A 26,078-nucleotide genomic window follows, 5' to 3' on the forward strand; every position below is an offset into this window, starting at 1 on the left:
AAGCTTAGGGCTAGATGTCTTTATCTTAGATGTCCTTAGAGGTGAAAGTCATCGTAGGCCATGGAAAGCTTGCACGATTTGTTGGTGGATATGCAGCCAGTTCCTGGCAGAGATTAAACGAGAATCTCTCCTTTGACTTTTCATTTGGACTGTACATTATTCCTGTCCTTAGTTATTATTGCATATATATTTCTCTGTGTTTCCCTCATATCTCTGATTTGTACCCTCTTTACCATCTTTTTTCCCCCTTTTCTGTCTGGCTCCTACTGTCAGCCATCACTGCTTTTCCCATTATTCTAGACCATTTGTTCTAGTAGCAGCTACATTTAATTTTGGGAGATGGAGCAGTAAGGTATGGAGACGGACCTGGGTTTGAATACTGACTTTAACTTTCAAGTTATGTGATGTTTGGGGAAAGTATTTAATCCTCAAATCCCAGTCTCTGAACTGCGAAGTAGAGATGAGAATAGTGTGTATGTGTAAGGAGATCCCCCTACCCAGACTGGAGTCATAAGGTGCTGTCATGCAGGGCAGACTTTGTAGGGAGATGCATCCTTCAGAAAGGATCTGATCTCATGACTCCCCTCTCCTCCCACCATGAGGGAACTCTGTTTCGTCCCCAGTGCCTTCGTGCTGTGGCATTCCAGGCAGCCCTGGAGAAGGTCTGGATAATAGGAAATAGAGACCGAGTAGCAGCTGGCTAATTTGTTTACAGAGGAGAGTTCATTTTAAACTCTTTCCTGTAGGGAGGTGATACTTCTTTGTCCAGTTCTGGTAGGCTCCTTTTTCCTGGGGGTTTTGTCAGCATGTCTACTCTTGGGAGCCCAGTCTCGAGCAGAATGTGAAGCCTGGAGGAAGCAGGAGCTCCCAATCATATTTAGATTATTGTGCATTTTATCTCTCATTTGATCTGAAAATACAGTAGAGGAATTTAACATTGGTGTAATAAACATGTTACTAAGCAAGTGCTGCTGTTGGTGGTGGTTTAGTCGCTAAGTTGTGTCCAACTCTTTGTGACCCTGTGGACTGTAGCCTACCAGGCTCCTCTGTCCATGGGATTCTCCAGCGAGAATACTGGAGTGGGTAACCATTCCCTTCTCCAGTGAATTCTCCTGATCCAAGGATTGAACCTGCCTCTCCTGCTTGGCAGGCAGATTCTTTACTACTGAGCCACCTGGGATGCCCAAGCTAATGCTAGATTCTCACAAATCCAGAATAAAGAGAGCTCATTAGAGAAGGTGAATACGTTCCTGTTACTTTAGAAATAAGAGGAATAAGTTGTCAGCATATAACCTATTGATGCTTGAGTGAAGTTTCAGGAATGTTTTGTAGCTTTGTATGCCAAGAGCCCTAATGAGGTTTGCTTAGTCTCTGTTTTTTCCAAGGATTTAGATGTTGGGAATATAACAAATGGCAAAAATGAAGCTATCTGCCCTCCCAGGGTTTACATTTCTTTTGTAGGAGACAGGCAGTATATACTTTTATGGTATATTAGACAGTATGTGAGAAGGTAATGGCACCCCACTCCAGCACTCTTGCCTGGAAAATCCCGTGGACGGAGAAGCCTGGTGGGCTACAGACCATGGGGTCGCTAAAAGTTGGACACGACTGAGCGACTTCACTTTCACTTTTCACTTTCATGCATTGGAGAAGGAAATGGCAACCCACTCCAGTGTTCTTGCCTGGAGAATCCCAGGGATGGGGGAGCCTGGTGGGCTGCCGTCTATGGTGTCGCACAGAGTTGGACACGACTGAAGCGACTTAGCAGCAGCAGCAGCAGACAGTATGAGTTATAGGGATACATTGAACAGGATACAGTGAATCACAGTGTTTTGGGTGGATTGGCAAATTGCAGTTTTAAATAGAGAGATTGGGTTGAGCCTTATTGAGAAATTGACGTTGGAGCAGAGATTTGAAGGAGGTAATGGCGTGAGCTGTAGTGCTGTCTGGGGAGAATGGTGTTCTAAGGGGAGAGAAGAGTCCGTGCAGAACTGAGGCCAGAACCAGCATCTCCCTGCATAGGGCGCAGCTGTGGCTGTGAGTGCGGGACGGTGGCTTGGTCAGGAGAGGAGGGCAGAAAGGTTGAGGGGGAGCAGCACAGTGATTGAGATGGGAAATCCCAGCAGGGTACCTATAAACCTTGTCTGGCCTAGGAAGTCTCTGAGGTCTAATTATTTACGATAATGTTATCTGACTTTTTCACTTGTCCTCCTTGCTTGAGTGTACATTGGAGTGTTCAGAGGCTGCGTGATACTGCAGCCGGTTGAATTGAGAAGAAGCTAGGAAAATCCCACTGTCTCCGTTAAGAAAGACATTTAAACCATTTGCAGAAGTATAAAACAGTGCCTCTCCTCACTATTTTGTTGAAAAATAGAGTATTTTCTATGAAATGTTTTCTGTTAACATGTAATAGAGTTCGCTATTTTTTAAAGTAAATCAAAATTAAATACTTCACTTTTTTTGATTTCTAGTATAGTAGGTATTAATAGATATAAATCTCATGGACATAAACTCTCTAGGCTCCTTGTGGTAATATTTTAAGCATGGGGTCCTGAGACCCAAAATTTTGAGAACAGCTCCACTAGAGAGTTTTGAGCAGAGGAGTGACATATCACTTGGCTTATTATAGGCTAGCTCTGGAAAATTGATAATAGATTGACAGGGCAGAGGTGGAAGCTGGGAGACCAGTTAGGTTATTTTAGTAGTCACAGTGGGAAATGCTTGAGGCTGGAACTAGGTGGTGAAAAGTGGGGTTCTGTATGTATTTTAAAAGGTGAGCATGTAGTACTTGCTGGTGAATTGGATATGATGTGTGAGTGAATGGACTTGCCACTTTCTGAGATGAGGAGGAAAACGTCTAGGGGAGGCAGACATGGAATCTGATTCTGAATGTGTCAAGGGTGCGTGTTTAGAAGGTGGTTAGAGACAGGTGTCTGGAGCTCAAGGAGAGGGTTCATCTGAAATGTCCTCCACCTCCACTAGATTTTGTTGGATTGTATCAGTAATCTTTTTATATGATAGCACTTTAGCTTCCATTGCATGTGTGTGCTAAGTCGCTTCAGTTGTGTCCAGCTCTGCAACCCTATGAACTGTAGCCCACCAGGCTCCTCTGTCCATGGGATTCTCCAGGAAAGGATACTGGAGTGGTTGCCATTTCCTCCCCCAACCCAGGGATCGAACTCATGTCTCTTACCTCTTCTGCATTGGCAGGCAGGTTCTTTACCACTAGCGCCACCTGAGAAGCTTCCATTATAATGAGTTAAAGCTATATGACCTTAAAAAGCATGCTGTATTCTGCATTTTAGAAGTTCACATAAAAACTGCTTTCCAAGAATATTAAATGATAGTAGAATGTGCACTTTGAGTTAGTAAAACTTTAATACAAGTAATTATGTCAGTGGCATTTATAGCATTACTTAGATTTTCTGAGTCTAGTTCTTTGTAAAGTAAAACAACTTTGGTTTAAAAAAAGGGGATCATATTGTTTACCATATTAATGTTTTTAATACCCATTATGTTGACATGTGAATATGTTGCTCTTGTTACAAAGATGGAAGTTTTATTCTAATTCAGTTTTGATACTTGATATAAAAGGACCGTTTTGAATATTGCGTATAGTAGATTTTTTATTAAGGCTTAAAAAACTCCTTAGCTTTTTCATCGTATGAGGCATTTCTCTCGTATATGGGCTGCTGTAGCACATGTGAATGTCGTGTGATGTTAATTTGCTTTAGTTTGTGGGAGTAGGGTGATGCACAGGTAAATGTAAACATGTTGCATTATTATACATCTGAGGCTTTTCCTACATTGAGCTTAGGTGGAGTTTAGAATACAATTAAAAAAGAATTAAAAATCTAATTGTCTCCTGCTGCTGCTGCTGCTGCGTCGCTTCAGTCATGTCCGACTGTGTGTGACCCCATAGGCGGCAGCCCACCAGGCTCCCCCGTCCCTGGGATTCTCCAGGCAAGAACACTGGAGTGGGTTGCCATTTCCTTCTCCAATGCATGAAAGTGAAAAGTGAAAGTGAAGTCGCTCAGTCGTGTCCGACTCTTAGTGACCCCATGGACTGCAGCCTACCAGGCTCCTCCGTCCATGGGATTTTCCCTAGGAACAGCAATTAATCTCTCCCCCTTACACAGACATAATTCCTTCGAAATTTGGGGAAGTTCTGTTTCATTTTCACTCTGATTTAACAAATTCCCTGTAAAGCCCTCAGAGACTTGGAGTTTGAAGAGGCTAAAACACATAGAGATGGACACCTTCTCACCTCAAATACAACTGTGGTAGAGCCTGCTTACCCGAGGGTTTGGTGCTTTATAAGAATATCATTTAAACTGAGTCTTGGTGCCTAGGAGTTTAAGACATTTTGGAATGTGTAATTGTGATAAAAGTAGCATTGTTTGGGCTTCTTAGTTGGTCATTGAATTTATTACTAGTCATTTCTTGTGATGTATTGATACAGAGAGAGCACAGAATGGGGTTCTCTATGAAGAAACAGGAGGATGCACCCCTAAACAATTTTAGAGCTGGCAAAAACTATACATGTGATCTGGTCTAACCTCATTTCACAGAGGAGGGAACTGAGACCCAGAGGTTAAGGTCAAAGCCACACAACTACAAATTGCAGGAAATCAGAAATAAAATCCAGGTTGTATAAACTCAAGGTCAGTGTTTTTCTCCTACTGCATATAGTTCTTAGCTCTTTGCGACCCCATGGACTGTAGCCTGCCAGACTCCTCTGTCCATGGGATTCTCTGGGCAAGAGTACTGGAGTGGGGTTCCCTTCTCCAGGGGATCTTCCAGATCGCCCATGTTGCAGGCGGATTCTTTACCATCTGAGCTACCAGAGAAGCCCATTTCTACAGAAAGGTCATCGTTTATGGATTGTATTTTTCCTTGTTCTTAAAGAGCATTTAAAGTACATATGTTTTTTAAGCAATATCTGATAAAATTAAAGAGATTGTTTAAAAATTTTTAGTTATTTTGAATTAAAGACGATGTTGAATGATTTTGAGATCCTCAGTGTTAGTGCTAAACAGATGTTTTCTTTTTCATTTTTTTTAGACACTAGAAAAGTAAGACGTTTGCATGGCTTTCATTCTCTCCCACAGCTATCCTCCTCCATTAGAATAAGTAACTTTGAAGGCTAAAGCAAACAGTTTTCTGAAAAAGTGAGTTTAGACTTACTTATAGAGAAACAGAAAAAATAGTGCAGACGTTAATGTTAACTCACATGACTAGGAAATTAACATTGATTCGAGATTATTTACTCATTTGCAGATACTTCCTCAGATTTCACTAGTGTTTCTACAGGTGTGCTTTTCCTGGTCCAGGATCCAATCAGAAATTCCATATTGCGTTTGGTGGGGATGTCTCTTTAGTTTCCTCCATTCTGTGACAGTGTCACATTCTTTCATGATACTTTTCTTGACACTTGGGAAGACAGCTGAACATTGAAGAACATTCTTGAACTTGGACTTGTCTGAGTTCAGGCAGTTTGGACCAGAAAACCACAGAAGTGCTGTTGGACCCTTCTGAGCACGTCACACCAGAGCACATGTCTTTCTCTTGATGTTGACCATCGTCTGGTTAAGGTGGTGTCTGCCAGGTTTCTCCACTGTGCAGTTTTCTTTTTTCCTTTGTAATTAGTACATGTCTTGTGGGAAGATACTCTGAAACTGTGCATATAGCCTGTTTCTCTTACTTTTGTTCACCCATTTTAGCATCCATTGAATAGTTTTCTTGCTTGCAGTAATTATTACTCTGGTAGTAATCTAGGATGATTTTTCTTATCCGTCTTTCCTACTATATATATTATTGAAATTCTACAAGGAAAACCTGTCTTTTCTCCCACTTACATTATTCAGTTATTTATATCAGTATAAATGGATTATGGATTATAATCCATTATTGTATTACAAGTAAAAGCTTCTTAAAAATATAATTTTGAAAAGTTAATACATGGAGATGATTCAGAACTCAAAGGCCTGTTAAGAGAGTATATGTTGAAAAATCTCTCCTCCACTCCTGTATCATGGTTACCCATTTTCATTGCTATGAATTTATTTTTATTCTTCCAGAAATATTCAGAGGGTTGGGGAAAGAGTTCTTAGTAAAAATTGCTAGATTCTCAAGTATTAACTATTTATCTGGATTCTGATAACACCTACCATTTTACCATTACATATTCTGCAGATATTCATGGAGACATGTTTTTTAACTAGCTTTCTTAACTTTTGGATTTAAATTTTAATAACAACAAAAGTTAATATAAAGACTCGTTTCTCCTGCATATTCTAAAAAATAAATGACAAGAAGGCAACATTTTTATTAAATAATACTTGATATGTAATAGGTAAAACTCACTAGATTTAAAAGTAACTAACCTCCATACAAAATTTAAATAAGTTTCAGTTTTTTTTCAGTTGATTTTTATTCACTTAAAAAATTCTTTCCCTTTTTTGTGATAGCCTGTGCCTGTTGCCATTTTTCAGTTATGTATCCATTTACTCATTTAGAATTGTCACTTTTCTGGGAACTGAGGCCTAGATTTCATTCATAAAACTGCTTTCTTTTAATGTGGAGTGAAAGAGGAGGGCTGCAAAGACTCTTGGGAGTTGCTAGTAAAACAGTGAACATATTGGACTATGCTTGTTACAGTATGGCTGTAGCAATAAACCAAAAATTGGTTTGTTCCAGTTTGTTATTTTATATTTCTAATTATTATTACCATCTCTTAAAGTGAGTTTTAAGGGCTTCTTGTTCCAGAAGTCCTTTCAGTTCAGTTCAGTCTCTCAGTCGTGTCCGACTCTTCGCGACCCCATGAATCACAGCACGCCAGGCCTCCCTGTCCATCACCAACTCCTGGAGTTCACTCAGACTCACGTCCATCGAGTCAGTGATGCCATCCAGCCATCTCATCCTCTGTCGTCCCCTTCTCCTCCTGCCCCCAATCCCTCCCAGCATCAGAGTCTTTTCCAATGAGTCAACTCTTCGCATGAGGTGGCCAAAGTCCTTGAGTTTCAGCTTTAGCATCATTCCCTCCAAAGAAATCCCAGGGCTGATCTCCTTCAGAATGGACTGGTTGGATCTCCTTGCAGTCCAAGGGACTCTCCTCTCAAGAGTCTTCTCCAACACCACAGTTCAGAAGCATCAATTCTTCGGCGCTCAGCCTTCTTCACAGTCCAACTCTCACATCCAAACATGACCACAGGAAAAACCATAGCCTTGTCTAGACGGACCTTTGTTGTCAAAGTAATGTCTCTGCTTTTGAATATGCCGTCCAGCTTGGTCATAACTTTCCTTCCAAGGAGTAAGCGTCTTTGAATTTCATGGCTGCAGTCACCATCTGCAGTGATTTTGGAGCCCAGAAAAATAAAGTCTGACACTGTTTCCACTGTTTCCCCATCTATTTCCCATGAAGATGGGAAGACCAGATGCCATGATCTTCGTTTTCTGAATGTTGAGCTTTAAGCCAACTTTTTCACTCTCCTCTTTCACTTTCATCAAGAAGCTTTTTAGTTCGTCTTCACTTTTATGAAACCCTAAATAAAAGTTGCTTGGGCTATCTGTGATCTTGGGCAAATTCTTTAATTTCTGAACCTTTTCTTCCTTCCTGCTTTCCATTCTCCTCCCCCACCCCCTTTTTTTTTGAAAATGTGTATTATAATAAATACTATCTTAGATTCTGGGAGGATCACATGATAATTTATGTACCGAATTTTAACATGGTGAGGTGCTCATATTTTAAAAAATAGGTAAGTCTTTGTGGTTTATTTTTAGACTTAAGAGTCAATAACTTAATCCTCATTATAATTTTATATGGGGAATCCTATTCTGCATTTTGATTTAAATTAGTTTCTACCATCCTAATGAAAATAACTATCATTTCCTAAGTGTTACTGTTGTAAAAAAAAAAAAAAAAATTCATGAAGTAACATGAAAACTAAATTGTCCCTGTAAACTCACCTTTTAGAGATGACTACTCTTAGTTGTTGTTATATCCTTTTGTTGACTTCTGTGTGTCTGTCTGAAAATTCACATACTTCAGTTGTGATCATATAATAGACTTTCTTTTCTGTAACCTTTGAAAGGGCCTTTCCAGGGAAATGCAGCTACTGTTAAACACCTTTCATGGTACATAACTGCTGCTGAGAACAGTCAAGGAACTAGGACGGACTATTTCATTTTTTTTTTTTCCAGGTTAGGTTTTTTTTTTTTTTTTTTTAATTTTATTTTATTTTTAAACTTTACATAATTGTATTAGTTTTGCCAAATATCAAAATGAATCCGCCACAGGTATACATGTGTTCCCCATCCTGAACCCTCCTCCCTCCTCCCTCCTCCCTCCCCAGGTGAAATTTACCAACAATTTGAACAGTTAATTTTGGGCAGTTTAAAGAGGGCTGCTGAATTTCATTCGTCATTTTTCTTTTTGTTCTTCCAGTTCTGGATTGATTAAAGAGTAAAAAGGGCCCCATGTATAGCATTGGCAGTAGCTTGATTCCTGCCCCACACCCTGCTAGTTTCAGGGTAGTTGACTCAAATTTAAATCAGATATATTGGGTTGAATAAGCAAAATATGTTCCATTAAATAGTGGATATTCTCTAGTAGCCTGCTTCTTAATTCATTTCTTTTCTTTACCTTGTGGCTATGGCTTTTTAAAATTAGAACAGTGAAGTTATATTATTCTGTGGGTTTTGCTGTGCTTAAAATATCTTTAAAACCCTCTGTATTTGGTAAACCCTGAATTAGAGGTTTCTTTTTTTAGAAGAGATGTTTGTTGCCCCTAAGTGTACAGGGCACATAACATCCATCTCGTTGTGTGTTGGCAGGTGTCCTTTAGTTATAAGTAGACTTTTAATATTACTGTTATAAGATTTAATGAATTTCATGTGAATAGAGACTGGTGATTTGTCAGTTAAAACCTAAAACAACTAAAATCTTACTTTGCCCTTTGTCTCACTGTACCAGTTTAGTGTCCAGCAAGAGATGGATGCAGATAGTGAAGAAATCATTGATCCCATTTAAACTTCATTTGGAATGATCAAAGCTGTCATTTTAATTTTGTTTATAAAATCTATACTGTGTACCTCAAAGCTTATATATATTTATAAGTAGTTGACTCTTTACTGAATAAATTAAGGGAAAATGTTAAATTAAAAAGCTTTAATGGTCAGATGATACAGTAACCATTTCATTTCTTTCTGTATTTTAGCTCCAGTTATATTAATTATAATACAGATAGTATTTTTGATGAATTTAAGTGTAAAGGTCAAAGAAAAGCATGTAGATGATAAAGTGTGAATGTCTGTCGTTTGATTACAGCCAGTTGTTGTGCAGTTGCAGCTGTGTCCGACTCTTTACGGCCCCGTGGACTGCAGCACACCAGGCTTCCCTGCCCTTCACCGTCTCCCGGAGTTTGCCCAGGTTCGTGTCCATTGAGTTGATGATGCCATCCGACCATCTCATCCTCCGTTGTCCCCTTCTCCTGCCTTCTCTCTTTCCCAGCATCAAGGTCTTTTCCAATGAGTGGCCAAAGTGTTGGAGCTTCAGCTTCAACATCAGTCCTTCCAGTGAATATTCAGGGTTGATTTCCTTTAGGATTGACTAGTTTTATCTCCTTGCTGTCCAAGAGACCCTCAAGTGTCTTCTCCATAACCACAGTTCGAAAGCATCAGTTCTTCAGTGCTCAGCCTTCTTTATGGTCCAGCTCTCACATCCATGTGTGACTACTGGAAAAACCATAACTTTGACTAGACTGACCTTTGTCAGCAAAGTAATATCTCTGCTTTTTAATACACTGTCTAGGTTTGTCATACCCCTTCTTCCAAGGAGCAAGCATCTTTTAATTTCGTGTCTACAGTTACCGTCTGCAGTGATTTTGGAGCCCAAGAAAACAGTCTGTCACTGTTTCCATTGTTTCCCCATCTATATGCCATGAAGTGATGGGACTGGATGCCATGATCTTCGTTTTTGGAATGTTGAATTTTAAGCCAGCTTTTTAAGTCTCCTCTTTTCACCTTCATCAAGAGATTCTTTAGTTCTCTTTTCTTTCTGCCATAAGGGTAGTATCATCTGCATATCTGAGGTTATCGATATTTCTCCCAGTTCGTAATTCCAGCTTGTGATTCAGCCAACTCAGCATTTCGCATGATGTACTCTGCATATTCCTGTGTGTGTTGGAAAAGACTCTTTGAGAGTCCCTTGGACTGCAAGGAGATCCAAGCAGTCCATCCTAAAAGAAATCAGTTCTGGGTGTTCATTGGAAGGGCTGATGTTGAATTTGAAACTCCAGTATTTTGGCCACCTGACTCATTTGAAAAGAACCTGATGTTGGGAAAGATGGAAGGCAGGAGGAGAAGGGGCTGACAGAGGATGAGATGGTTGGATGGCATCACGGACTCAATGGACATGAGTTTGGGTAAACTCCAGGAATTGATGATGGACAAGGAGGCCTGGCATGCTGCGATTCATGGGGTCGCAAAGAGTCGGACACAACTGAGCAACTGAACTGAACTCTGCATATAAGTTAAATAAACAGGGTGACAATATGCAGCCTTGACACACTCCTTTCCCAGTTTTGAACCAGTCTGTTCCATGTTCGGTTGTAACTGTTGCTTCTTGACCTTCATACAGATTTCTCAGGAGGCAGGTCAGGTGGTCTGGTATTCCCATCTCTTGAAGAATTGACCACAGTTTCTTGTGATCCACACAGTCAAAGGCTTTGGCATAGTCAATGAAGAGGAAGTAGATGTTTTTCTGGAACTCTCTTGCTTTTTCTGTGATCCAGTGATGTTGGCAGTTGGATCTGTGGTTCCAGTGATGTTGGCAGTTGGATCTGTGGTTCCTCTGCCCTTTCTAAATCCGGCTTGTACATCTGGAAGTTCTCAGTTATACTTTTGAAGCCTAGCTTGGGGGATTTTGAGCATGACCTTGCTAGCATGTGAAATGAGTGCAATTGTACAGTAGTTTGAACATTCTTTGATATTCAGTGAAAACTGACCTTTCCAGTCCTGTGGCCACTGCTGAGTTTTCCAAATTTGCTGGCATGTTGCATGCAGCACTTTCACAGCATCATCTTTTAGAATTTGAATAGCTCAGCAGAAATTCCTTAGCCAGTTGAGCAATTAGAATTAGCTGTCACAACATTAAGTTTAACATGTGGTTTGCATCAGATTTTGTTCAGTGTTTTGAAAAGTCATCCTTAAAGTATTTCTTTTTGGCTGTGCAGGTAGGTCTTAGCTCTGGTTTGGGGACTCAGCTGCCCATTGGCATGTGGGATCTAGTTCCCTGACCAGGGATCAAGCTTGCATCCCCTGCACTGTAAGACAGATTATTAACCACTGGACCACCAGGGACGTCCCCCTGAAAAGTTACATTTTAATCTGCATTGTTAACAGATTCTTAAAATAATTTTTTAATCCTTTTTAAAATGTATATTATTAGTTTTTTTTTCCTTCACTACTGAGGTGGTAAATTTTTTATATTTCCTAATCTTGTTTTCTTGGTTTAAATTTTTTGTTAAAATTCTAAATCAGAAAGTAAAATAGGGCGATATTTTATTCTTTATCTAGTTTTTCATTTTTGTAGCATTGAATTTATACACAGTGTTTTCTACTGATCTGGAAATGACTACTTAATTTTGTAATTTAGATGTCTCAGCCTGTATTTTTCTGTTCTCCAGTATTTTTTTTTCATGTTTTTATTTCTGACACTCTACTCTTCCTCAGAGTGGTTAGCTGTTAATTTGATAATTCAGATTTTAAAAGAATGTGCTACATTACTATGTATAAAATAGATGACTAATGAGAATCTACTTAATAGCACAGGGAACTCTACTCAGTACTCCGTGGTCACCTAAATGGGATGGAAATCTTTAAGAAAAGTGGATGTATGTATACTTACGACTGATTTACTTTGCTGTACAGCAGAAACTAACACCACATTGTAAAGCAACTATGCTATAAAAATTGAAGACTGTGCAGAATTGTAAGGTGGCAGTGGATGGGGTGCGCGTACAGTGGTTCAGATGCAGTAAAAGTGGTGGTGATGGAAGAGCTGAAAGCCAAAGGCAGTTAAGGCTTAGTGAAACATAAGGATGATTCTAAAACAAAGCTTTTAGTTAAATCCATAGGTGAATTAGGGGAAAGGGGAATGACTCAAGGCCAGTGAGGTATTAGTAGGTTGCATAAAACAGAACTGTGTAATAACTGCTTTTCTTCTTAGGAGCATAATTCACTGACTGATAATTGAGCTTTAGTTTGGAAGAGGAAAATATCAGGATAATTAAAGCAGAGAAATATGAAGAGACAAAGCAGTACAGCCAAAGCAGATTTTCAGGACTGGATAAAAGAATAGTTTTTAAGGTATTAGAATTTGAAAAAAAATGTGATGACTGAGTATCAATTCAAGAAAACATGGAAAATGAGAGGAGTCTGACTGCTAAAAAGGTTAATACTCCCCAAAGTTGAAAAAATTATAGCACAGCCTTTAGATTCCAGAAGTGATTGTTTCCTGTTTAGCTCTGGTGGATCCAGAGGAAGATTCCAGTTCTAGTGTAGCTTGACATGTCATCAAATAGTTGATAAAGTATGCCTGAAGTTTTAATATCCAGGTTAGAGAAATATGAGTGGTATGAAATTGCAGTTAGTTGGATCCTTGCCTCACAGAATAGTTATCCCTTAAGAATGTCAACTGATAGATTATCATCAGTCTGAAGGTATTAGTCTGGTAGAAAGCAACCATGAGAAAATGTTAATTTGTCTCCTGCTGTCTAAGGAAACAGCCGTAGAAGTATGGAATGGTTGAAACTTAGCTTTGACCTTGTCAGCAGTGCACTGTGCTGGCCAGAGCAATTAAGTATTCTTGAAAGGTGCAAAGGAAGCGGAGTGTTTGGGACTGGAGGTAGGCAGCCTCAGGCTGTGCGTACTCATTGGTGGTCAGGGAAGAATGTGTGTGGTACAGGGTTTTCAATTTTAAGAGAGACAGACAAATGAATTACACCTAAATCAGTAAGAGAGTATGAAACTATGTCATAGAGCTTAGAGAAGAGGGCACTTAGATTTCAGAACTTTTTTATGAGCTTTGGAGTATTGAGTGGGGGTGAGTGGGAGAAATTTCCGGAAAGAGAAAATTCAGTAAATTTATAACATTTAAGAACTTAATTTAGAGATGTCTAAAACAAGTTTTCTTGATATTGGGGTTATTTTGGGGTAATTATAAGTAGTAGGAATTTGTATACTCGGTGAGTAAGCAAATGGCTCTGAACTTTTACTTCTGTAAACCACTGTGGTAGTTTGATGAAGGTAGTGTGGAGATGGGGACATTAATCTCATTGTATCTTGTAATGTTTGATGCAACAAAAGAATGTATAAAGCATGCTAATTATGAGACATGTGTATGGTTCATAAATGAACACCTGTGAGCCCACCACTACGAAGGAGTTAGAGCGTTACCCATGCCCATACCCGTGACAAGTTTCTGTAATACTTTGCCTTTGATCATATCAGCTTGATAGGATAGCATTAACAAAAGCTCTTCTTGCTAGCCTTAAGAATGAAATGCTTTGGAGGCAGCTTTTAAAACCATTGGAGTTATGGGGAAAATAATAAATGAGTTTTTGCCTAGTGAGGTTGGAATCCAATGGATTCAGTCACCATCATTCGATAAGCAACCTTTAATTATATGAAGTACAGGCTACCCACTCCAGTATTCTTGGGCTTCCCTGATAAACTTTTGGTAAAGAATTCGCCTGCAATGCAAGAGACCCCGGTTTGATTCCTGGGTTGAGAAGGTCCCCTGGAGAAGGGATAGGCTACCCACTCCAGTGTTCTTGGGCTTTCCTTGTGGCTCAGTTGGTAAAGAATCCGCCTGCAATGCGGGAGACCTGGGTTCCATCCCTGGGTTGGAAGATACCCTGGAGAACAGAAAGGCTACCCACTCCAGTATTCTGGCCTGGAGAATTCCATGGAGTGAATAGTCCATGGGCTCGCGAAGAGTCGGACACGACTGAGCGCCTTTCACGTACACTTTTCACAGGCACTGAGAGGTTAAGTAAGAGACTCTAAAATGACACGGTTACTGTTAGAACTGGCATCAGAACTTGTTCTGTCTTGAGTGTCCTAAGTAATGTGCCGAGAAGTGCTCATGATTTTCTGGCTAGAAAGGTGCTATTGATAAAGGTGTAGTACTCAGCTGGTTGGACTCCACAGTGAAAATTCTAAATATCTTGTGAACTCAAACTGTCTTAGTCGTCTTTTCATTTCCATTAGTGCTGTCTTGTATGTAATTTCTTTTCTGTTATTAAATTGAGTGATATATTTTAGAGATTGAAATAAATAATTTCATTGTAATTTTGCTTCACATACTCCTGTCATTAGAAAACAAAGCCAGAGTTCTTGTCCTCTTGACTTCTTTCTTGATCCTGATACCCTGTCTGTAGCAGAGTTGACGATGCCTGCTTTTGTGTCTAATCCGTATCTCTTACTTACTGTTGTTCTACCTTAGAGTGCCTCTGTATTCATAGACCTCCCATATTCGACTAAATTTTTTGAGAGCTGGGACCATGACTTGTTTAACTTCAATGCCCTGGAACCTGGCTCATTCCTCTCTCCATTCACCCATCCATCAATCCCATTTACTGAGTATTAATTGAGGACCCACTGTATTCCCAGCCACTATTGTAAGAACCAAGGATATAATAGGTAACAAAATTTCATGGAACTTTTAAATAATCACAAAAATGTTTCTAGAAATACAGCTTAAGTGGTAAATGTATCTTTTCTTCCATTATATCATCTGGTCAGATAGGTATATATTACAGGGTTTTTTTGTATATTGTTTTTAAATCTAGTCATCTGAATTTTTAAATTTATAATTGATTATTTCAACTTTTCTAAGTTAGATAAATTTGTTTACCTGAAAATCACTTTTTCCTCTGCAGCCTATGTATTACTATGTTAATAGATTAAAAAAATACTGAATTATTGTTGCATTCATGGTGTAAAATCCACCTTGTCTTAGTGCATTGTGCCATTGATGTCTGTGCATTTAGGATGTTTCCATCTCCGTCTGTAAGCAGATTTTGTGTATGGTTTCCTTTTATGCTATTGTCAGCTTTTTATTTGAGTGTTATTAGCTTCATAATAAGAATTGGGCAGCTTTTGAAGAGGAAATTTTAATGGAATAAACTAATGTCGGAAGTGCTTCTACATAGAGACCTGGGCTGAAGGATAGATGTGCAATTTTAATTAGATTAAATTTTTCTCATGCCCTCCATTTAATTATGTGCTATAATTACATAATTATGTAAACAACCATTTATATTTAAATTGTTGGTCACTAGAAATTTGAGAATTGCTGTCATATGCTAATTTTAAGATAAACACTGATTTGATACTGGACATCTTTGGGGATGAGTTCATTATGAAAGCAAAAGTATAAAAAAGAACTTAAAGAATCAAATGTTGCCCGCCCCTATCATGTAGTTAAATACAAGGTACCTTCTTTTGATTTTCTGTTACAAAAGATCACTTGCTATAAGAAATAAACATCTGGTAAACTTTAACAAGCAAATTGTTAAGAGATAAGATTTGTCATAAAATGAACATTGCCATCAGTGAAGTAGAAAGTGTACTGTAGTGCAAAATTCTCACCAGTTGGACTAATAAAGCTGGGTAAAAACATCTTTGATCATGCCTTTTTACTGTAGTGGATTTTATTTAACTGAAAGCAATTTAAATAACTAGTTAAGAAAATTAAAAGTGTGCATTGCTTTTGATAGTTCCTTAATAGCAATAAATTGAAATTCAATGTTTGGAAGGGATACAAATATAACAGGAGTGGTAAATGTATCTCTCTTTCCAGGTGAAGTTGTTTTTTTTTAATATGTATGTATTCTTTAACCTAGTCATCTTATCTAAATTTTCTTATTAATAATTAGTTCTTTGGGGATCTTATTTTTAAATATCAATACTAATGGACCCAAGCCTCTTCCCAAAGGAGGACATAGTCTATATCGAGAGTTGGTTACAGAAACATTCAGCTAACTTAATAATGACAGCTGTTATTAGTGTATTGCAGTAGGGTAGGGCCTGTCCTTTAGCACATTGTAAAAGCTACATAAAGAACTCTTGAAAGAATTGATTTCTTTGTATAGAATTTGATCCATTAAAATAAATTTCCCATTTTTTTTTAAGAAGTCATATTTATACTTGAGAGCTGTCATGATAATTGTTTTTTAAAAATCATTGACTTTAGGTATCTCTGGTTTCTTGTATTTCATTCATTAACTCAGTGTAGTTTGACCTCCATACCATCTTCTCCTCACAACTTCTGGATCAACATTGACTTAATGGTCAAATCCAAGGTACCCTCTTTTTGCTCTTTACCTTACCATGCTTTTGTGGTATTTGATACTGTTGATTACCCTGTCCTTGAATCTGTCATTTCATAGCTTCTTAGATGCCTCTCTTCCCTAGTTCTCTTAATCTACCTCCGTTACTTCTTGGTTTGGAGCTTCTTTTCCTACTCCTTAAATGTTGCTTTTCCTAGGGTCATTCAGTTCTTTCTCCTCCCAATCCCCCCTTAGGACATCTTTTTTGTTCTTGTAGCTTTAACCAGTACGTTTGTGTATCACACTCAGACTTCTGAATCTCTATATCTATTGGACATCTCTGATTGGGTATTCCAGAGATACTTAAAATATCTAAGGAAGTGGTCCAGTTTGAATTTCATTCAGATTATTTCTGAAGTATAAAGGAGCCTTTGGCATTAGTGTTGTCTGGTAGGCATTCTCGGGGAGGTATTTGCCTGAAGCTGTCATTTGTTTAGGCATGGAGAAATTAGGTAAAATAACTGGTTTGTATTATAGTGAATAGGAGTGTGGGCTCTGAAGTTATTTTTTAATAAAATATATTATTTGGTGTAAATTTGGTTTCTGGTAGAATTTACTTAAGACTGTAGTTTGGTTATACACAGACTTAATCCAGAGAATGACAGTATAGGTCAACAGCTCTTGACTTCTTTAAGTTTTAACACTTAATCAATGAAATCCTCCCTCACCGTCTTATTTATTTTTTTCCTGGACTAGTAAGAATATTTTTTTGTCTAACACATTTAAAATTTTTACTTTTAACAGAAATTAGCAGAGTACGGAAAGACATGTACAATGACACATTAAATGGCAGTACAGAGAAAAGGAGTGCAGAGTTGCCTGATGCTGTGGGACCTATTGTTCAGTTACAAGAGAAACTTTATGTGCCTGTAAAAGAATACCCAGATGTAAGTATATTTTGTTTATATTCAATGTTTTGTTTTGCTATTTTCCTGATTCACATTCTTTGGAAAGAGATATATCTGGTGGTAAGCATTGGCAGCTGCTTAAAAAAAATTTCACACGAGGGACTAGACGTGCGAATAATTTAAAATTACTTAAAAATATATATTTTTGTTTGGATGTTGCTGTGTCACTTTGGAAATGCACATAGTAAAGACTTAGTTCTAGATTTCAGAATTATGGAAAGAGCTTTGGCTTGAATGTCAGAAAGCACCAAGTACAACTTAGTGCTTGTCTTTGGCCCAGCCTCTGAAGCTGCATCATCCTCTCAGCAAAATGAGGGGCTAGGCTCTGATAGCTAAGGTTCCTTGCAGTGCTGAAATTTTTATCATAACCACTATTTATAATTTTTTTCATCTTCGTTCCTTGCTCAGCTATTCTCTGAGTATCCTGTCCTGGATAGCCTCCTTATACTATACAATTATTTTATAAAAGGCTCAAAACTCTTTGCCTTTTGTTACAAAGCCCTACGTGATATGGTACTTTCTGTCTCTGACCTCATCCTAAATGATTTTCCTTCTTCCTTAACACCCTGTAGTCACACTGGCTGTTAAGAATAAGTCTATTCCCAGCCCAAGTACCTTTATGTTTTCTCTGCATTGATCTTAACTGGCTGGCTTCTTCTTGTCATTAAGATTTTAGCTTAAATGTCACGTTAGAGAGGCCTCCTCTGACCATTTAATATAAAAGCAATCTGGTTATTCATTTTTTCACATACGTCTCTATTTTTCTGCAATAGCACTTATTATCTAGTTGTTTTTTGTTTTTGTTTTTAATTTGTCTCACCCCAGCAAAATATAAGGTACTTAAGAACCTGTTTTTGTTATTTACTTCTGTATTCCCAGTGCATGCAATATTGGCACATAATAGTCATCCAGTAGCTACTGAATATATCGAGGCAAATCAATGTCTTTTTGCTGAGCTTCAGAGGACTTTTCTGAAAGGAAGTGCAAGAAGGAGTTGATACTGTAAAGTCAGAAATGTGATGTGCAGTCTGAGATGGATTGATTATGTGGGTACTATCGTAGTTTGGAGATTGGAAATAAATGTCAAGTTGATGGGGGAAAATGTTGATATTACATAAGGTGCATTTCTATTAATAATACAGTTTTCTTACAAGTTAATAGATTTACTCTTTTTTTTAATAAGTATTTTTGTTGCAAATATATAAATAATTCTGGATGATTTAGGCAAAAAGGAGTTTGTTGGAAGATAATTCGGTGTAGTACTAAGGGTTAAAGTTATAGCTGGAGAACAAAGCTGTATATAAGACAGGAACCAGGGCAGGTTTGAGAACCTCAGTAGTGGAAGTTTAGGCCTTCCCTGTTGAGAGCCTTGCTCTTTTTCTGTTTTTAACTTCCATTTAATAATACTGTGGTAGTTCATACAGATGCATGTATAAATTCTCCTTCAAACTCCGATTCCATCCAGGCTGCCAGGTAACATTGAGCAGCATTCCATGTGCTATATAATTTGACGTCATGCCTCTCAGATTTTATTTTTAAACTTCATATTCTTAGGAGAGAGAATGTATTTTGGGCCAGTTTGCCATGAGTAAGGCCTGGGATTAACTGACATAACCTAGACCACCCTGGGTATTGGATTATTTTTAGGGATGGTAAATTGTGATTTGGGCAGCTGTCCATCCCGGTTGGTGTCTACTACTTTTGTGTTTCATTATCTCTTTAAAAGATAGTGACCTTCTCATCTGCTTGTTTAAAGGATAAAGATCCAGCAGTAGTCTTTAACGTAGACTGTGTAAGAGCATGAGACTGTGTTAGAGAATATAACCTTAACTTGCCTGATCCCCATTCTCAAAAAAAATGTCATGTACGGAGTGATGTTTCTATTGCATTACTTAAAAGACACAAGTCCTGTATAATCCTCTTAAGTCAGAAGAGATGTGTTTTATGTTGTGGATCCAAAGCGGGGAGGCACCTTTTTACTATATTCCTGTCTTTTTCCACCAGTTGAGATTCATTGTCATGGTCAGCTTCAGTTGCTGACAGGTGTGTTGGAGTGAAACAATGTCTAGTTCACTGATTCTCGAAATGTGGTCCTGGGACTGTAGTATCCACACCTCCAGGGAACTTGTAAATGTTCAAACCTCAGCCCAGACTAATTGAATCAGCAACTCCGGGCCACAGCTCAGCAGTCTGCCTTCCAAGCCACGTGGACGATACCATGTACGCTGAAGCTTGAGAAGCCCTGCTCTCATTTGTGTAGGTTGTCATCCTAAGCCAGGCTCACAGGTTGTCACGTAGGGTGCTTTTACCAGGCGTTGTTTCAGGAGGCGGATGGGGGCAGTGAACTCCTGAGGAGCAGGCATTGCAGTAGGAGAGACAGACAAGAAGCAAGAGGATGTTTTCTTTAGGTCCTGTCAGTGCTGTGGGAAAAAGGAGATGCACAGTGGCTATGTATTTACAGTCAAGGAATCTCTTACAAGATGAAGGGAGTGCAGAGACAAGAGTAGAGTGATGGGGGGAGGGCATTCAAATCATCTGGAGAAAGGACGTTCGAGGCAGAGAGATCAGCAGCAGTTCAGTGCACGCTTTGAAAGTGTGATGAGATTTGAGGTTAGAAAGTTAGCAGAGTGCCTATCCTGTAGAGATTTTGGATACTCACTTCAGTTCAGTTCAGTTGCTCAGTTGTGTCCGACTCTTTGCAACCCCATGAGTCGCAGCACACCAGGCCTCCCTGTCCATCACCAACTTCTGGAGTTCACCCAGACTCATGTCCATCAAGTCAGTAATGCCATCCAGCCATCTCATCCTCTGTCGTCCCCTTCTCCTCCTGCCCCCAATCCCTCCCAGCATCAGAGTCTTTTCCAATGAGTCAACTCTTCGCATGAGGTGGCCAAAGTACTGGAGTTTCAGCTTTAGCATCGTTCCCTCCAAAGAAATCCCAGGGCTGATCTCCTTCAGAATGGACTGGTTGGATCTCCTTGCAGTCCAAGGGACTCTTAAGAGTCTTCTCCAACACCACAGTTCAAAAGCATCAATCCTTCAGGGCTCAGCCTTCTTCACAGTCCAACTCTCACATCCATAATGACCACAGGAAAAACCATAGCCTTGACTAGACAGACCTTTGTTGGCAAAGTAATGTCTCTGCTTTTCAATATGCTATCTAGGTTGGTCATAACTTTCCTTCCAAGGAGTAAGCGTCTTTGAATTTCATGGCTGCAGTCACCATCTGCAGTGATTTTGGAGCCCAGAAAAATAAAGTCTGACACTGTTTCCACTGTTTCCCCATCTATTTCCCATGAAGTGATGGGACCAGATGCCATGATCTTTGTTTTCTGAATGTTGAGCTTTAAGCCAACTTTTTCACTCTCCACTTTCACTTTCTACTGACTGTGAAATGGAAAGCTGTGGAGTGCTGTGGGGTCAGTTAGGTTTTAGTAGCTTATTTCTGGCTTCTGTGTGGAGAAAGGCTATGGGTGATACTGACAGCAGGGAGACCAGCTAGGGGTAGAGGAGGAACTTGAACAAGAGCGCTTCGAAATACTCAGATCCTACATAATTGATAACCTAAGAGCCAGTAAGATTTGCTGGCAGATTGGATATGAAGGGTGAGGGAAAACTCAGAGTAGCTCGGAGGTTTTGATTGGTTGAAGTAACAGTCACCAATTCCTGAGCTGTGAAAGACTGAGGGAAGAGCAGGTTTGGGGTGGGGCTTCACATTTCTGACTTAGAGCTGAGTTTGAAGTTTGAGATTCCCTGGTGGCTCTGCCTGCAATGCGGGAGTTTGAAGTTTGAGATTCTCTGGTGGCTTCTGCCTCCAATGTGGGAGACCTGAGTCGGACACAACTGAGCAACTTCACTTTCACTTGAAGTCAGAGATCCATATGTAGGCGTGTCAGTGAGGCAGGTGGTGTATGAGTTGTGGGTAATTACTGGCACCCCAAAATATCTATTTTATCAAAGATTTTAAAATTAGAAATTCAGTGGTTTATAGGAGAGGAATAGATACAAGCCATTTTGGTCCTCCAGACTAGTTTTTTAATACCTTGATTTTAAATTTCCTTTGAAAGAATTTGGCAGAGTTGGAGTCTGCATGTAGTTTCTCTTTGAGGTTATCAATACATACCAAATGAATAGTATCTAACTGCTGTAGTCTGTACTAGAAACTGTATCTCATCATTTAAAAAAAATAATTAAAATGAAACAAGAGTGTCAAATTTTGGCAGTATAGAAAATATTTTTATTTCAGAATTACGAATTAGGTATTGGTCACAATTTTCTTAATATATCTTAGAGATCATTACATATGCGTTTGTCTTACCTCCTCCTTTTGTATGAGGAATTGATTTTGTGAGCGAACTCACGCTCTTTGACTCGAAAATACTTTTAGTAAAGCTGCAAAGGGGCAGGTAGTGCAGTGGTCCACACGTGTGAACTCAGCTCCTGGCTGGCCCTAGTGCTTGCATTGTGCTGTGGGCAAATCCAGTCATCATTTTCTTCATCTCTGTATAGAGGTGGTCTCTAACAGGCTTGTGAGGACGTGTAAGTGAATTAGTACATGTAAAACATTTGGAAAATGCCATAATGCTGTGTAGGTGTTGCCAGGATGTAAGCTCCAGGAGGGTGGTGGTGGTGTCCTTTTTTATAGTCTCACTGCCTGGCATAATGTCCAGTAAACGGTAGCTGTACGATAAGTATCTGTTGTGTGTATCTGTATGAAAATTTGTCTTTTAAATATTGCTGAACTTTAAAAAAAAGTTGTCTTTTAAGTTTACATATAGCAACTTATTTATAAAATAAGTGTAAACTTGGAGATACTGTTTTGGGTTTGGCTGTGTATACCTCTGGGACTGATAAGAGAAGGAAGCCTTAGATTCAGTGTTTGAGAAATGAGATTGTGCTGTATTATGTCCACAGTGTTTTTTGAATCAGTGGCTTAATGGTGTGGGAATGAGAAGATAATATGAGTAGCTTGTTGAAAATGTATTGAAAATTTTTTACAGATTTAACTTTTAGTATTTATACTTATTAATAAAGTGGATTGTATTGCATCTCTGTTAGTATTAAGCATATCCTGGAGGTGGGAATATTAATTCAGTAAAGAAAACTGCTTGATACAGTTGAGGTACTAGTGGGTTTTTGAGTCAGGTTTTGAATCCTGGCTTACTCCTTTAGTGGCTGTATTTGTCAACAATTGCCACAACAGTGCTCTATGTAAGCTGTCCTAAAACTCAGTGGCTTAAAATAACAAGTATTGATTTCTGTGTTCTTTATTTAGTCTACACTGTGTGGGCTGCAGTTCTGCTGATTGGGTTTAGCCAGCTTGGGATAGCTGGGCCAGCTGTGGGTGTTGCGGTTACCTTTATGTTACCTTTATGTTCCTGCTAGGCTCTGCCCAAGGGGGCAGCAGCTGCTTGGAGCAAGCCCTTCTCCTGGCAGGTCACTGGAGCGTCAGAGCCGAGCCAAATTGCTTAAACACCTGAAGGACCTCTGCTCTTTCTCCCTCAGCCAACATTCCCTTAGCTGGATGGTTGTCAGCTATGGATTGATCTTGCCCTTCGGGGGCATTTGGCAGTTTCTGGAGCTATTTTTGGTTGTCACAACTTGAAAGGAGTACTAATGGCATCTAGTAGAGGTGCCACGGATGCTCTTAGACATCCTACAATGCACAGGACAGCCCCAACAACAGAGAATTCTGCCCCCAGTGTCAACAGTGCTGAGGTTGCTAAACTGTGTTACCAAGTCACTCCGTCCACATGAGAAGGGACTGGAAATTGAGACTGTCACATTGACTTTGAGCCCATGTTAACTTTAGAATGTTTCCTTGTCTATAAGATCATCATAGGATTATTTAAGAGTAATGAAGATAACAAATATATGATATCTGATAGAGCACTCAGTAAGGTTCTTACGATCATGAGTAAGGAAAAAATCCCCATCATTGAAGGAGCCCACAGTATTGTATGAAAGAGAAAAGCTGTTGCATTAAATCCTTTAAGACTATTTATCATACTTTCATAAAAGGACAAACAGGAATGAAGATTAAAGGCCATCATAGTGTTGGTTTGGCCAGTTATTAAGGAAGGACTTGTTTGAATCCATGACGATCTTATAAACAGTATGTGAATGGAGTTAACTCTGATTAATCAAAGATGTTGTATTTCAGTGAGTCAGTGATAATTGTGTCATTAAAGTTGCCTGGTTATCGTTTCTGTGCTCTGAGAAACGGCTTTATAGGATGTGCCAGAGTGGTAGAGCAAGTTCCAAACATTGGCAAGGGCTAGCTGTCAGGTGCCTTAGTTAGCCTAGTGTATATGTGAACAGATAGATTGCAAAACTGTTTTAGCTTAGGGCATGATTAAGTTGTAGTGAGACTTTTCCCAGAAATATTTTATGAAGATAATTTGACTTTGTGATGTTTTAAAAATGGGTCTTAATTTTGAACAGTTATAGTCTTGAAAGGTTTGTCTTGGATCTAAGCTGTCATGAGGACATATATTGTCAGTGTGTTTACACAGATTGTAAGATGGGTAAATGCCCTTTCAAATATTTTTTCCAGCTTGTAGGACTTCAATGGCAACGCTAATTAATAACGTGGGTTTATAATGTTTTTCATGGTACTCTCTATGGAAAGTGAAAGTGGCTCAGTTGTGTCCAACTCTTTGCGACCCCATGGACTATACAGTCCATGGAATTCTCCAGGCCAGAATACTGGAGTGGGTAGCCTTTCCCTTCTCCAGGGGATCTTCCCAACCCAGGGATAGAACCCAGGTCTCCCACATTGCATGTGGATTCTTTACCAGCTGAGCCACAAGGGAAGCCCCAGAATACTGGAGTGGGTAGCCCAGCCCTTCTCCAGTGGCTTTTCCTGACCCAGGAATCTAACCGGGGTCTAGCTCCTAATAATAATCTATGTTAATGGTGGAACGTAATTTTTAAATTCCTTTTCAGTTTATTTCTCCTGGGCTTGCAGATAAAATTTGGCTAGTCATAGCTTCTGAGTTGGTATGGAATTATTGGTCAGATTCAGTTTCTTAAGATTGTCACCTGCAGAATGGCTGCTGAGCTGACTTTTGTTTTGGAGAAATTATAAGAGGAGAAAAGAGATCAATGCAGTTGGTTATCCTTACTTAAGCCTTTGTCCTTTGACTTTTGTGACTTTCTTGTTGTGTTGAAAGACTCAATATAAACTACTTTGGTCTTTCGATGTTCTGAGAAACTGATGGACAATAAGTAAAAATGTAACGATCGGCCAAGTCTCTCTTTTCAATGCCTAGGTTAAACCTTGATATTTGGCAGGATATGATCTTAATTACAAGTGAAAATAAAAACATCTGCACATCTCTCTTTGATATTTTATACAGAAACCTCTTAAGGATAGGTTGTTGATTTGAAGAAGGTTAGATAATATATTTTTATTGAATGGTGAAATGTTTCAGATTACATATTAACCTATTGGAGTTTGTAATTTAGCAGTACAATTTGATAACATAGAGCATGTCTTTAAGTTTTAGAAAGAGAGACTATTATTGTTGACTTAGAACTTTAAACAGGTCAATTCAGTGAAGGTCAGTTTCATGACATTTGGTTTTTAAGTTTCATTTTTATTTTACTCTGCAAGGATATTTCAAAGGCCTGCTGTGTACCAGATATTTAATAGGCTCTTTGTGGTCTGAGATATACTAAATTTCTTAGGATGTTAATAGAAATTATTCCAAAAAAGCTTTCAAGACAGTCTGAAAACTAGTTTTTTTTGGTTTAAATTTTTTCAAAGTTTAACGATTTTTAAAGTAATCTCGTCTTAAAATAGGAATGCTTTCTTTTGTAAGTAACATTTTGATATTAAAAAGGACTAGTGTGTAGAAGAACAAGCTAAAAGATGGAGTTAGTTTTTAGGGAAGAATAATTACTTGTAAGCAAATGTTTTCCAAATTCAGTTGAGATAGAAAATTTTGCCTGTGGTTTATCTTATCCAAAAAGAGATTATTAGGATCTACTTGGTTAAAATTACTGTGACAGAGGTCTTAAGGAATTAGATGGTAACCTCATCACAGGCTTTAACCTCCATATCTCTAAGATTCTCACTGAAGTAATCAAAGGAATAGAAAAATTAGAGAGAAACCTGCTCCTCAGGGGTATTGGGTGTTAGATGTTAAAGGAAAGGTCAAGGTGCTGATCTTTTTTGGCCCATTTTGAGAGAACAGTGTCTCCTGGGAGTGAGTGAAACAGTCAGTAACAGAATCTTCTTAATCCTTACCCTGTCCCCTCCAAAGCTGGTAAAAATGAAATGGGGTGTGGAGTAGTCTACAGTTATACCCCTTGAGCTTGGCCACCCGTTTTTGTGCCTGCTTAACATAGGTGATCTAAGTTTATTTTGTGAGTGAATGAACTCATTATGTATACCTTCTTTTGATTTGAGTTTGAGCAAAAAACCACTGTAGCTTTTGATAGAATTTGTCTTAACTTCTGGGCTTCCCAGGTGGCGCTGGTGGTAAAGAACCCGCCTGCCAATGGCAGGAGACGTAAGTGACGTGGTTTTACCCTGCGGACATTGAAATAGAACTTTTTAATGATTAGCCACAGAACTAAATTTAATTACTTCTTTGGTAAAGTATGTTATATGTCTTAGTAAACCCATCCCTTTAGAACTAAATAGTTTATAATAAATTAGGAAATTCCTGAAATCTAACTTTTGATTACAATGTGTGTGTTGCTCAGTCACTTCAGTTCTTTGTGACTCTCTGTGATCCTGTGGACCGTAGCCGGCAGGCTTCTC

The 26,078-nt window shown here is 38.9% G+C and overlaps 1 protein-coding gene across 12 annotated transcripts in view; it reads left to right on the plus strand.

Moving 5' to 3' along the window:
* Window positions 1-26,078, plus strand: part of QKI (QKI, KH domain containing RNA binding) — a 160,278-nt gene that overhangs the window by 29,973 nt on the left and 104,227 nt on the right. For 6 of the 12 annotated variants that reach the window (XM_027552010.1, XM_027552003.1, XM_027552000.1 and 3 more), the window contains exons 2-3: window positions 9,329-9,430; window positions 17,142-17,284. In XM_027552010.1, the coding sequence (XP_027407811.1) occupies window positions 9,329-9,430; window positions 17,142-17,284 (245 nt within the window). The remainder of the gene's footprint in view (window positions 1-9,328; window positions 9,431-17,141; window positions 17,285-26,078) is intronic. The other 6 variants (XM_027552005.1, XM_027552011.1, XM_027552012.1 and 3 more) reach the window with 1 other exon arrangement.

This window comes from Bos indicus x Bos taurus, chromosome 9, assembly GCF_003369695.1.
Source record: "Bos indicus x Bos taurus breed Angus x Brahman F1 hybrid chromosome 9, Bos_hybrid_MaternalHap_v2.0, whole genome shotgun sequence".
Taxonomy (NCBI): Eukaryota; Metazoa; Chordata; class Mammalia; order Artiodactyla; family Bovidae; genus Bos; species Bos indicus x Bos taurus.